Source organism: Ochotona curzoniae, unplaced genomic scaffold, assembly GCF_017591425.1.
Source record: "Ochotona curzoniae isolate NIBS_2020 unplaced genomic scaffold, NIBS_Ocur_1.0 contig_4612, whole genome shotgun sequence".
Lineage (NCBI taxonomy): Eukaryota > Metazoa > Chordata > Mammalia > Lagomorpha > Ochotonidae > Ochotona > Ochotona curzoniae.
In genome coordinates, this window is record NW_024466343.1 from 5259496 (window position 1) to 5273638 (window position 14143).

The following is a 14143-nucleotide window of genomic DNA, read 5'->3' on the forward strand; positions in this document are numbered from 1 at the left end:
CCTCCCATCTTTTCCAGCTCATTAATCCATCTTCCGCAATTTTAGCTACATCATCTTTCTGAAAGAGCTCTGCTCATTTAGTTCACTCCCCTGCTGAAACATGTTTCATCGTCTATCACCTACACTCTACACACTTAGTTGGGAATTTAAGGGTACAGCAAGGCCCCCACCTATGGGACAGTCACTTCCAACCACGCACTGTGCAGGCTGGCCTCGGTGCTCTTCCCTTTCCATCCTCAATGTCCTTATGTGTCTGCTGCCTTCACTCTCTGGAAGGCCCTTACCATGTTTTCCTGTTGCTTCTCATTTAGTCTTCACAGTTCCGTTCCATTAGCAGGAGCTGTTTGACGCCCTACAACTCTCCTAGACAAACGGGTCCCTCCCCTGGAAGTTTTCTGTCTTCTAGCATTCAGGCATCTTTCACTGTATCTTTTGTTTCTTACATTCACCTACCATCATATTGGCACGTGAAAAGCATGAAATTAATGTTTGTTGCATGATTAAGCATATGAATGTATCAGAAAATATGATCAGCATAAATTAAATGGGAGACAAATGTAACAATTTACAAGTATTTTTTTTCATACTATATGAATAGTAAGATATAGTGTGTGGGTTCACTTGTACTTAGGAATAACAATGGTTCAGATTTCAGAGGCTTTTGATTTTGGAACACTTGCATAGATTTTATTTCTTTAACATCCCTAATATCAAGGCTCCAAATCTAAAATATTCCAACCTCTGAAACTTCAAGGATAATCACACTCAAAAATGTTTATATTGCAAAGGTTGTCACGTTTTTGGGTTAGGGATGCCTAATTTATATATTAAGACTTGTGTGTTTTCTATTATATAAAATTATATTATGTATTCTATTATATTAACAGTCATGTTATACCTTAAGAAATCACAAACACTCAAATAATGGAAAATTACTAATTTTGATGCAACATGGTATATCATATAAATGAGATTTTGGAAAGTCATCAAGGAGCAAGGTTAATATTGAACTCAACACCTATCGAAACTTTGTATAAATTAATTTTATGCTACACTATTTACTTTCTATCAGAATTATGGATCCGGACTAAAACATTTGTAAGCAAGAGGACTGAAGCTATAAATGCTGGTACTCTATAACTCATACACATGATACAATATTCAAAATTCATAAATTATATTAGAAGTATCTTTTTTAAAAAAATTATGCATTTTCATTGGAAAAGCAGATATACAGAGAGGAGGAGAGACAGAGAGGAAGATCTTCTGTCGAATAATTCACTCCCCAAGTGAGCACAATGGCTGGAGGCAATCCAAAGCAAGGAGCCAGGAGCTCCTCCAGGTCTCCCACATGAGTGCAGGATCCCAAGTATTTTGGACTGTCCTCGACTGCTTCCCCAGGCCACAAACAGGGAGCTGGATGGGAAGCAGGGATTAGAACAGGAGACCAAATGGGATCCCAGGTGCGTTCAAGGCGAGGACTTTAATCACTATGCTATCACGCTGGGCCCTATCAGAAGTATCTTAAGGGAGAACTGCAGTAACTGAATCAAATGTAGCACAATACATAATTTCAGTGGCACTATACTTACTCTTGGTTTACTGGTAGGTCTAGAGCTGTTCATAAATGTTTATTGTACTCACAGGTCAATGGTTTCACAAGGCAACTTTTCTGATTTACTGCTTTTTGGCCAAGCCAAGAAGTGATATGCTTTTCCTTTTTCACAGAGATTAAAATGGTGTTGATGCTTGAAACTATAAGCTTCACAGAGCAAGGCTAACATGATTTATCAAGTTACCCAGATAGCCCACTAAAAATGCTATGTCAGATAAAAAAAAAAAGTTGATGCTTAGGTTGCGAATCTGTGTTGACCAATGTGGCCTAGAGTAGGAGGGACAGCGGATGTTTCAATGCCTATTCCTTGAAACCTAACATATGGCCGCGTTTCAGAGCCTTAAAAGAATAACAGATCTGAAATAATTCATGGCAATGGAATTACTGATATTTAAACAGATGTCACTATTTTTTTTTTTTTAGCAAATGGAAATTGAAGTACAGATGGTGAGGGCTGTTATGCTTCAGAGTAGCCATTGTGGATTTTCAAAAATCTACATTTGGAAAATTGAGTATCACAAAATATATACTCTCCATATTTTCTTTATCAAATGAAAAGGAGAAAAGCATATTTCAGCCTCCTGGCTCTTGGCTACCTAGAGCAATAGAGAGCGATCCTCAGATTATTTCTTTCCATTGTCTTTATAATAAAATGCATGAAGAATTCCCTCCGTTTCTCAGTCCAAAAGCACTGTTCATCACTGAATTAGAAAATACCAATTATAAAGAAAATAGTAAATATTTATACCTCCATATCAAGAACCTTATGAAAAATAGCCTGGGCTAAGCACTCCCGGATGTATTTTTGGTGTTCTCGCTTCATGATATTCAGTTTGTACTCTTTTTCAGAAAGTATTCTTCCACTTCTAGTGATCTGTCATGAGTAAATAAAACATATACATAAATGCAAACTAGAAAATGTTTTGTTACCAAGAAATAAAAAGGGTGATGAGGAGAGAGGTGCAGGGGTGGGGTGAGCAGACAGAGGGAAAAAAGCAGCAGTATCCTCCCAACCTAACGGAGTGTATCAAGATGGTTGATAAACTTTCACTTCTGATAAATATTTCATAAGGCAGAAAGGAGAAAGGCAGTCTCATATGCCCTTCATTGTGAGAACACACACAGGTGGTGCACTTGACGTTTCAAAACAAGGTTTTCATTAGAGCAACAATTTTCCCTGATGGAACCCAGGTGTCCTTTTCATGCTGGGAAGAAGGGAGTAGCTGAAGTGAACAGGGGCAGGATCACACCACTGATGATCTCAAAGGGGACGCCTTGAAGGGTAAAACATTGAAGCTACTAAGGATCTTATCAGTTTAACTTATTTATTTTTTAAATAATTGGTTTCGTTACTCTGTTGTCCCACTGCTTTGCTTTCTTTTTTTAAAATATATTTTTATGTAGAATCATGTCATACAATTCTGCATAGGCTGGGATTTATCCCCTATGCTTTTCTTCTCTCACTCTCTAGCCTAGAATATACTTTAATTAGTTGTGATTCAGATTTTTACAAAGTATGCAGTACTGTACAGATAAGTATTTAATGATGGTCTCAGTTGGCATCACTACAAGCCCCGGGGTAAAAGTGTGTGTTCTTTCTTTTTTCTTTGAATACTTCCTCTGGGCAGGATTCCTTCCTGTAGATGAATCTTTTTTTAGATTTCTGTCTTATTTTCCAGTTATTTAATCCCTTTTCTTCCTTTTAGTTATAACACAGGGCATGTGTTTCTTAATTGACTTCTCAATTTTTCTGAATAGAGTGTTTCTAACACTTGTTGCCATCCATTGGGTTGTGGAGATTAACTAGGATCTTATGTGTGTTCAGCTATGATAATTTCTTTTAAAATGCACTTTCCAATGGAGTAAAAGGAACTGATTGTAAAAAGGATAGTTGGAATAACAACCTAGCTGCAGCTTTCAGAATGTGCTGTTGATAGGAGCTCCAGTCACACTGGTAGAAGTTGGGAGAAATGCTAGCAGACCCTGATTGAAACAACATGGTAGATAACATGTGTCAGTGTGATTTCTCCTATGGGACTATGTCTGGTCTTCCTAATTAGATTGGAAGCTCCTATAGGGCAAAGGTTCTTAAAATTGAACCTGCAACAGAATACTGGATTGCTTGTTGAAAAACAGACTGATGGTCCCTGTCCCAAAGTTCCTTATTGATAGGACCCAGGAAGGTCTCAGATTTGCATTCTTTAACAAGTTCCCAGGTGACACTGAGCACTGCGGATGAGGGACTGTATTTGAACAACTGCTCTAGAGGTATCACTGTATCTTCCTTCCTTACATAAACATAGGCACTGTTAAGTAAGAGCTAGTGCATGACATGATACGTAAACACATAAAGTCCTATCATTTTTGCATACCACTGATAGCCACAACAATCCTGAGGGCTACGCGTCAGGATCTTGCACTTCATTTTACAGGGAAGGAAACTGGGGCTGAAAAAGTTAAGTGATTTGCTCAGTATTCTCAGTCTTATAAGTGGAGGAATCAGATTTCATCCAGATCTGTCTGATAACAAAGCCCCAGGAGAGGGAAAACAAGTGCTCTGAGATCTATGTGGCTAGAGAGCCCAGCACATAAACAGCAATTAGAAGTGCAGTGTATGTTCTTTCAACATCAGGAAAACAACAATTGTTAAGGAAACCCACTGTATATTAAAGAGGTAAATAGCTAATGCTTTCTATAACCACAGCCCTTTCAATGGAAAACCGAAGTCGTTTTTAAGAATTTCAACATTCCAAACATTGTGTAAGGGAGAGTTATTAAGCCAGTGAAAGTCATCAAAGTATCAACAATCCATCAGAAGAAACCAAAGTTTAAATAAACTTCAGAGGAGATATAGAACTCTTCATGTTTTCCACACATTATGTCTATGATTATTAAAAACAATACATTTTTTCCAAAGTCAATAAAATCTTCTCTGTCTTCATTCTCTAACATTTTCTGGCTCATAGAATGTACTCAATAACTATGTGATAAATAAATGAACAGATAGATGTTTTATACTCTTTTAAAATTTTGTTTGTATTGGAAAGTTAGATTTACAAAGAGAGAAGAGAGAAAGAGAAAAATCTTCCGTTTGCTGATCCGTACCCCAAATGGATGCAACAACTAGAGCTGAGCTGATCTGAAGCTAGGAGTCAGGAGCCAGGAGTCTCTTCCTGTTCTCCCTTGTGGGTGCAAGGTCCCAAAGCTCTCGGCTGTTCTGCACTGCTTTCCCAATCCACAAGCAGGGAGCTGGATTGAAAATGAGCAACTCATATTTATCTGGCAGGGGAGATACCATGATCATGAAAATGGAGCAACTGGGTTATGAACTGATCCGCATACGGGTTCAGGCACTTACAGGCAGATTAGCCAATTGCGCAACTGTGCCTCCCCCAAACAAACCCAATAAGTGATTGAAAAATCACAGGGACTTTTTCTCAATATAAATTTTAGAACTCATTATGACATCTCTTCCCACCTTTTGAAGCACAATCAGTTAAATCAGACCTTTAGAATGGAAGTAATTTTTCTAAAATTAATGCACAAAAAAGATATCATTGATTAGTTCACAAGGGGAATCTGAAAAGGCAGGGAATTGTTGCACTTAATGAAACAGGAAAATGGAAAGTAAGTAAAGCCAATCTTACCAGCCCTGATCTTAAAAGATGCCGCCTTATCCTCGTATTGTTAAAATACCCAGCCAGGTGCTTATCAGTAAGGCTGTTGTATGCCGCAAGTAATCTGAAACAGAAAAATGAAACCATTAAGATTTTATGAAGTATTGCTTGATAACCAAGATGATTCTTGATGTTTTTATCCCCAGACTGTGATTAATCATTCATTCATCCAGGCACTCATTCATGGATATATTTCATAAACATGTATGAGCAGTTAACTGTTTTCTAGACTTGAGCTAGAAGACAGCCTGATTTCCATTATCTTGCAGACAATTAAATAGAGTGTGAAAAATCCAATAATAGAAACATGCAAACAGTCATGGGAACACAGAAGGGGACACCAGCTCCACTTGCCAGAAAAAATTTCTGAGAAAAGGCCTGATAGAAAAGTAGGGTTCTGGCCTCTTGATACATTGTATCCTGAACACTCAAGCATGTCTGCTCTCCCTCAACATATACTATCAAAAATCAACCAGTCCTTCCACTGGGAAGAAACAGCCCTTGTCTGTCTGTTAGTTGCTAACACCTGATGCACAGGCACCTCCTCTTTGAGGAAGCATGCACTGCAGCGCAAAGAGTGTGCAAAAATACCTTCCATTCCACTCCTGTAGGATGCTGAGTTACATTTCACAACACAGATTTGAGGCTCAGAACAGTGCATTATTCATTATATCCCTATGTGTGGTGCTCATAGGGTATTGGGTTTGGGACTCCTCTCTTTTCTCCAGTGGATCTTGAAACCTGAAGATGTGCTCAAGTCTCTGACATAAAACAGGGTAGTAGTCCCATGTAACTTACATACATCCTACCACCAACTTTGTTACCTCTAGATTGTTTATGAGGCCTTACACAATGTAAATGCTCTTTAAGTAAATATTGCACTATTATCTAGGAAATAATATCAATGAGAAAAAAAAGTCAATCTGACCAATACATGTACATTTTTTTAAAAAAATTACTTTTGATTGTGGGTTTTTGAATTCATGGATGTAGGCTTGTGATATGGCAGACAAACTGTAATGTAACCAGCAAACCAAGACACAATTATTTCTTAAGACTTATTTTATTTCTATTTGAAGGCAGAGTTACAGAGAGAGGAAGAGGCAGAGAGAGGAAGAGACAGAGAGAGAAAACCAACAGATTTACTCCCCAAATGGCAGGCACAGCCAAAACCAGGCTGATCTGAAGCCACGAGCTCCTCTGGGTCTCTCATGCAGTTCAGGGGTCCAAGGACTCACGCCACCATCTGCTGCCCTACCAAGCCACATGCAGGAGGTGGACCTGAAGCAGAACAGCTATGGCAAGCTTTGGCGCCCACGTAAGACGCCAGTTGTGCAGATGGAGGCCCAGACACATTGCCAGCCACAAAGATGTTATTTTGTTTAGGACTTATTCTTACCGTTTTAAGTCATTACTCAGCTTTTAAGTTCAGCATTTTTGAAGTGTACCTAGATAATTTTCTTAATCTCATAACCTGTAACCTCCTTCCTTAGATTTATCTTTGATTTTTTTTTCTGAGAGTTTTACTTAAAGGCAAAAAAAGAACAGACTAGTTTATTTCTTACATGCTTATACCCCTGCAACTTATCAGTCGGAGCCTATAAATCAAAGTTGGAACTATTTTTTCCAGTTTTAACCTTTGCTGTATGAGTTATTCTGGTGTTTTGCAGAAAAACGCTACACATATAGTTATGTATGCATGTACATATGCATTCATATAAATAGATACGCACAAATGTTGGATACAAGTATATATGGATAAATAGAGATGGGGCTGAGTTCTGAGAGAAAGAGGCAGTGAAAAAGCACAGTCAAGCCAAAACACAAACCTAAAGTAAAGCTGTTTGAGAAAGAAGGAAGGAAGGAAAGAAGGGAGAGTCGAAAGGAAGGAAGGGGGGAGGGTCGAAAGGAAGGAATGGGGGAGGGTCGAAAGGAAGAAGGGAAGAGGAAGGAGAGAGGAAGGGGGAGGGAGAGTGGAAAGAAGGAAGGGAGGAAGAGAGGGAGAGAAAGAGAGAAACAAAAAAAGAAAGCAGAAACAAAGAAACAAAGAAAGATCCTCTATTACCTGCAATGAAAAATTACAATCTGTACATTTCTGGAACAGCTGATCCTTAATTTATTCAGAGACCAGCGCAGGGACTCATAGAATCGAGTAAATGTCATTAGCAACAATTTTATTTAGCTGTTTGCACTGCCTTAATTATATGGAGATGGTATTGGTGACCTTTTCCTGTCTCTTTTCTCCTTAGCAGCTCATCGCAGGAAAGTTCCATGCTGTCAAATGGCAAGGAAAGTTTAATATTGTCCACAAACGAGACTGAAAAGCAGTTACAAAGCACAGAAGCCAAGGTGCCACGTGAGTTTTGCAGACATATGAACAACTACAGAAACTATTATTTTGCTGGATTTATGTAAAAAGACAGCCCAAGAGCTTCACTAAGGCACATATAAAACCAGACCCAGATAATGCTTTGAAACCATCTTTTAAATGAACTGTCTTGGTGTCCTATAGTTCATCAAAGGTTTCCTGTCTCCAAAAGGTCAACATCGTATCCCTTACCCTTTCTGAATCTCAGAATGTCTTTTCAGCTCCTCATTTCAAAAGGTGAGCAGGTGTCTCTCAGTCCTAACAATGCTGATTCCACAGTTCACAGACTCCTAAGATAAATCATTAAAGTGATATCATATATGTTCTTTTGTCTGTTTTTTAGGCTCAAAGTACAAAAAAAAAAATCAATAGTTTCAGAATAGCTAAGATTCTAAAAACCTGACTACATGACTTGGGGTCAAAAAGCTGGATTACCATGGATGTTAGTTTCCTTATTGATATATAAAATATTCTTTTCCTTTGATTCGGGCTTTGTAACATTTTAATATTTAAGTCCTAATAACAATGCCCAGCTTCAGCACCACCTAATTGTAATTCTGCTCTCTCGAGCACCTTCCTGTGCAAGTCATTGGTCTGTCTGATCCCTTCTGTACTGCTTGTCTTTGTATTTGGTGTGGGCTGTTACCTCCCACTATATTTACTGAATTATAAAAATTTACTAGCCAAGCCTCAAAAACAAGGCAGTAGAGTATTTCTGATGCTCCGTCCTTATCCTCTGCATCCACTGCCGTTTCTCACCCTGCTTCCCTTTCCTTTCTTGCACTTGGCATAACCCCAGGCCAGATATGGTAACCTTGATCATTCTGCACACTGAACACTCTGTTCCTTTGTTAGCATTACTCTCTGCATCCATTGTTAAAACTGGACTTTCTGGTCATGCTGCCTTTGTCCTGTGATCCTCCACTGTGTCTCCATTGGTCACAGCAAAAGCACCAGGCCATGGTAACCATACTACTCACAGGCCACACCGAGTCCCTCAATTGCCGGACAGGTCTAATTCATTTGTCTCTTGGCATGATAGACTGTTTACTCAGCCCTGGAGTCATTGTGGAGCAAAGTGCACTTTCTGACTCAATGCAATCAGGAAAACCATCCTCCACGAAACAAAGCTATGTCGTCTCTGTGTCAATTTCTACTAACCCCACTGCAGTTCACTATCCACATCCCTCCACAAAGGGCTTGGAGTTTAGAGTCTGACTGCTGAGTCATTGAGAGAGCTGTCCTTCCAACTGTTGCTTTTTAGCAGTAAACTCTGAATCCCCACCACCCACTACGCAGAATATATAAAGAAGATCCTATAGTATTAAAAGTATTGAATCCTATCCATCCCTCCATCTGGCCCCAAAGAGTCGGCCGCATGAACAGCCCAGTTAAAAGAATAGGCACCGAAACATATTTAATTGACTCTTCATTGTTTAGGTCATTTACTAAAGTACTAGAGACATAGAGTGGCCCAGATACTGACGCCACATATTTGCAACCTATTGGGGAGCTGTGCACATCCTGTGTGTTGCGTGTGTTGCATCTTGCATCTGTTGGGTGTGTGTATGTGTGCTGATTGCTCCCTGTATCATGAGTTGGTTCATTCGCAAAGGGTTACTAGGTATTATCATTCAGACACTGTGCCCTGAGCTGAAAGAGTCCAATATCCATTTATCATTCTGCAGATCACCATGTACTTCCACATACCAGGATTCATTTGCTTCCTGCTAGGCCCCTGGAACCTGAGCAATATCTAACTGTTATAATTCTTCCATCTTTCCAAAGTAAAAAATCTCCAAAGAAAAATTATTGCTTGATATGAATCACTAGAAGGAAATTGTGACTAAGGTACTATTTCCTTATGTCTCCAGTCATTCCGCTGGCCTAAAATGCAGTTTAACCACAAACCCCACACCCAGTATTGGCCACCCAGACACTGTCAGTAGGCAAGTGATACAGCTCCTGATGTCCAGCTCTGATTCAATCCTGGCTGCACTGAACCTGACTCTGTAACTTGAATCAAGCAACATAAACTACCTCCCTCTGCCATGACTGTTCTACTATCCACAAATCACTGGAACATAAACACAGTTAAGTGGCATGCCATGCTAATCCTCTACCTGTTAATGCCAGCACCGCATATGGGTACCAGTTCATGTCCCAGCTGCTCCACTTCTGATCCACCTCTCTGCTTATGGCCTGGGAAGCAGCAGTGAATAGATGACCTAAGGCCTTGGCCCCCTGCACCCAACGGGAGAACCTGGAGGAAGCACCTGGCTCCCAGCCACACATCAATTCAGCTCTGGCTACTGTGGCCATTTGAGGAGTGAACCAGCAGATACAAGACCTCTCTCTGTAAAATATGCCTTTCAAATAAAAATAAATATTTTAAATACATACACACACATAATTAGTTTAAGTTCTTAGTCTATCCTAACATTGGAAAGTCATCATTATAACCCTTACCAACTGTGTTTCTATTCACATTCAATCCATAACTGTAGATTTTCCAAGAAGATACACATTTTGTCTGCAGCTTTTCTCTTTTCTTTCTAAATCCTCACCTGGATCATTTCTTAAAACCCCATCAAGGTAACCTTGGCTTTTTCTAGTGTGCACATGAAAATTCTCTCAGCTTCTATGCACTACCCAGTTTCAGAGCCACTTCCATATCTTTTGGCAGTGGTTTCACAGCACTCTATATCTCAATATTAATTTCTATCTCTGTCTGGGCAGCTAACACGGAACATCATGGCCTGTATACCTTAAACAATAACCAAGTCTGTGCCAAAGTTCTAGATACTAAGTCTGAGAAACGGTGCCAACATGTTCAGGCAGATGGGATTGGTCTCTTAGTGTCCTTACAGGAAAGTGAATACAGGGCATGGCTCTCTTTAACTCCAAATATTGTCACAATGGGGAGCTGTGTGAGCATAGATTTGAAGGAAACAGAAACATACAGCCCACACTGGGAAACAGTACTGCCCAAATATTTATAAATAAAACAAAGCTTCCTTATCACTTGCCAAAGATCATATAACCTAAAACCAATTCCTGATACTATGCCCTGAATCAGTGAATAACACACACCAGCTCTTATTAAGGCAAGGACTGAAGGATGATGGAAAGTACGGATCATGAAATATTCATAGAGAACTGTAATTCCACCAGTTCTCAAATACAGAGATGGGAAAAATTTAAATGTATTTTTCTATAGACTAAATTAACAAATACGTAATGTTCATTTGCAATTATCCACATAATTAGCATAAAAACAATGTACTAAAATATTTAAATCAGCTAATATTGCCAAAATCTACAGATTTCTTCGGCAATTAAAACAAAAAAACCCTTTCAGAAAGAATAACAAAGAATCATTTTAACAAAACCAGGATACTTTAATCTAGGTTTTAACTTTGCTCACCTGAATTAATTAAGTCTGTATTAGTTTCCTATTATTGCTCTAATGAAGGAGTATACACTACTATTTTAAGAGACTTAAATTTTTTATCCATTGAAATAAAAAATCTTAAACAGGACAGACTGAGCAAAAGACAAGGGCCAGTCAAGCTATTTTGCTTCTCTAAGAAAAGATGAGAGAATTCTTGGGCCCAGCATGATAGCCTAGTGGCTAAAGTCCTCACCTTGCATGCACTGGGATCCCATATGGGCTCCAGTCCATGAACCAGCTGCTCCATTCCCCTTTCAGCTCCCTGATTGTGGTCTGGGAAAGCAATCAAGGATGGCCGAAAGCCTTGGGACCTTGCACCTGCATAGGAGACCCAGCAGAAATTTCTGGCTCATCTCTGGCTCTTGTGTCCACTTTGGGAGTGAACCAGCAGATGGAAGATCTTTCTTTCTGTCTCTTCTTCCCTCTGTAAATCTGCCTTTCCAATCAAAATAAATAGAGAATTATTTTCCATTCCTTGTACATCTCCTGGACGTTGTCCATAATCCTACAGTCTTGATTCACATCCTTTGGTATAGAGAGGAAAGGCTGGCAAAATGTTTCCTAAAATGTTGTTTCTCTTTCCCCACAGCTATGCCAGCAGGTGTTGTTAGTACAGTTCAAAATATAGGTCAACCTCACTAATGTTAGATGGAAACTCAATGTGGTTTTTACTTGTATTTCCCTGATAGTTAGGAAGACTAAATATTTTTACATGTCTACTAGCCATTTGAATTTGTTCTTTTTGAAAAGTGCCTATTCAATTATTTTTCCCCATTCTTCACAGGGTTGTTTGTTCTACTGTACTTGAGTTTCTGAAGCTGTTTGTAAATCCTGGGCTAAGGTGTAATGTGCAAAGATTTTCTCCCATTCTTTTGGTTACTTCTTTGCTTTATTGGACATTTCCTTTGCTGTTAAGAAGCTTCTTAGTTTGATGTAGCTCCATTTATTCATTTTGGCTTTGACTGCCTGTGCTATGGAGAGTTTTCTAAAAAGTCTTTACTTATGCCTAAATCTTGTTGACTGTATCCTATGTTTTCTTCAATACTTTGATTCTAGGTGCAAATTTAGTTCTTGATCCATTTACAGCTGATTTTGTTTTTATAAGGTGAGAGGTGGAGGTCTTTCTTCTTATTTCTGCAGGCTGCTATCCAATTCCACTGCCACTATGGAATTTGCCCTGGAGAGTACTCAGAAAACTGAAAAATGATATACTCTATGACTCAGCTATCCAACTCCTGGGACTGTCTCCAAAGGCAATAAAATCTGCTTATGAGAAAGTGACCTGCAACCCTATTTTCTCAGCAGCACAACTTACAATAGAAAAGACATGGAAATAACCCAGATGTCTGTCAAAAGAGGAATGGATTAAGAAACTGGTACATCAACTCCGTGGAATACTACTCAGCCATTAAAAACGAATGAAATTCTACCATTTGCAACAAAATCATTGAGACCATTTTGCTCATTGGAATAAGTCAATCTCCAAAGAACAAATATCATATGTTCTCTCTGATATAAGGCAATCTTTATGGAAAATACAAAATTAATTAATATATAGGTAGGCATGCATGCCTATATTCACCTAGAGGAACTGTATAATGGAGACTAGCACACCAGGAAGTGAAAATACATTGCAGTATGCCTCTGTGCTCCCAAATGAAAGGAGGACTCCCAATAAAACTGTTAAATATATCTTGAAATAGGATACCGGACTTTCTACAGTTGTCTGTACCTACAATGTCAGGATACACTTAAACAGCAGAATGATGGGTTTATGACTGTTGCTGAAAGACTATACTATTGTTGCAATACGGGGAAAAACAGTGGCAGTGTGGAATGGGAGGGGTATGGAAGGGAAAATCTTTGTGCCTACAGAGCCATATCTTTTGAAAAAAAATGTTTTTAATGTAAAGTCATCTCCTGAGCTCTAACAAATCTGTTTCCTCCCTTCCTACTTTAAGACTTTAATGAGGATAGCATTTAGCGCAGGCTGATACTTGGGATGCCTGGTTCAGGTGCTGACTACTCCGTTTCTGATTCAGCTTCATGCAAATGTATATCCTGGTTTGCAGCTATGCCTGCCTCAAGTACTTGGGACCTGCCACCCATGTAGGAAACTCAGACGGCATTCTAGACTCCTGGTTTCAGCTAGTACTAGCCCTGGCTCTTTTGGGTATTTGGGGAATATAACTGTGGATAATTTCTCTTAGCCTTTCTCTTTCTCTTTCTCTCTTTCTCTCTCTACCTCTCTCCAATAAAATGAATATAAAATAAAACTTTTAGAAACTCTTGTTATTATATGGAGCCCACAGAGATTATCTAGCCTTAAGATCAATTGGTTAGCAACCTTAATGGCATCTGCAACATTAATTCTCTCTTGCCATGTAAGATAATATCTTCATGTATTCTGAGGATTATGATACAGACACCTTCTGCCACCAGTGTGCCAGATGCCATGGAACAGAAATGTTCAACACCAAAGGTGCTGATAATTGGGCTATAACATTAGTGTTCAATGGTGAGTCATGTTGATGATCCACGCTTCCAAAGAGACACTTTCCAGATGGAGGAAGAACATTCTTGAAACCTTGCAGAACAAGTTGAAGTCTGTCCTGCTGATGTGTCAAGACAAAAGAACAAGAGAGAAACTAAAAAGCATTTCTAGTAATTTACTTTTCTTCCTAAGGATAATTGCATAGAAATAAATTCCTTTAAGGTGACAGATTAGCCCATTGTAGATTATTGTTTTCATGTCAAACTCCACTTACTCAGTTCTTAGCATACATCATTTAATTCAGATAATTACATTTTACACAACGCAAAAAGCCAAAAAATTTGCCAATTATACCACATCTTGACATTGTAAACTGCAAGTGATTTCAGTGCTATTAAAATACAAAAAAGAAATTATTGTCATATTGATGAAACACATTACTCTATGCTGACTATTGAACACAGATGAGCATATGTTGGGAACAAGAAAAAGAAGGCAATTACAAAGCATGACAGGATCTCTACTGTTTAGAGTC

General features: G+C 38.9%; 1 protein-coding gene across 1 annotated transcript in view; it reads right to left on the reverse strand.

Moving 5' to 3' along the window:
- The window catches only part of ERICH3 (glutamate rich 3), a 115934-nt gene that overhangs the window by 88690 nt on the left and 13101 nt on the right, over positions 1-14143 (reverse strand). The window contains exons 2-3 of the mRNA XM_040987248.1: positions 5263-5356; positions 2364-2489 (exon numbers count right to left, since the gene is read on the reverse strand). Of these exons, the coding sequence (XP_040843182.1) occupies positions 2364-2489; positions 5263-5356 (220 nt within the window). The remainder of the gene's footprint in view (positions 1-2363; positions 2490-5262; positions 5357-14143) is intronic.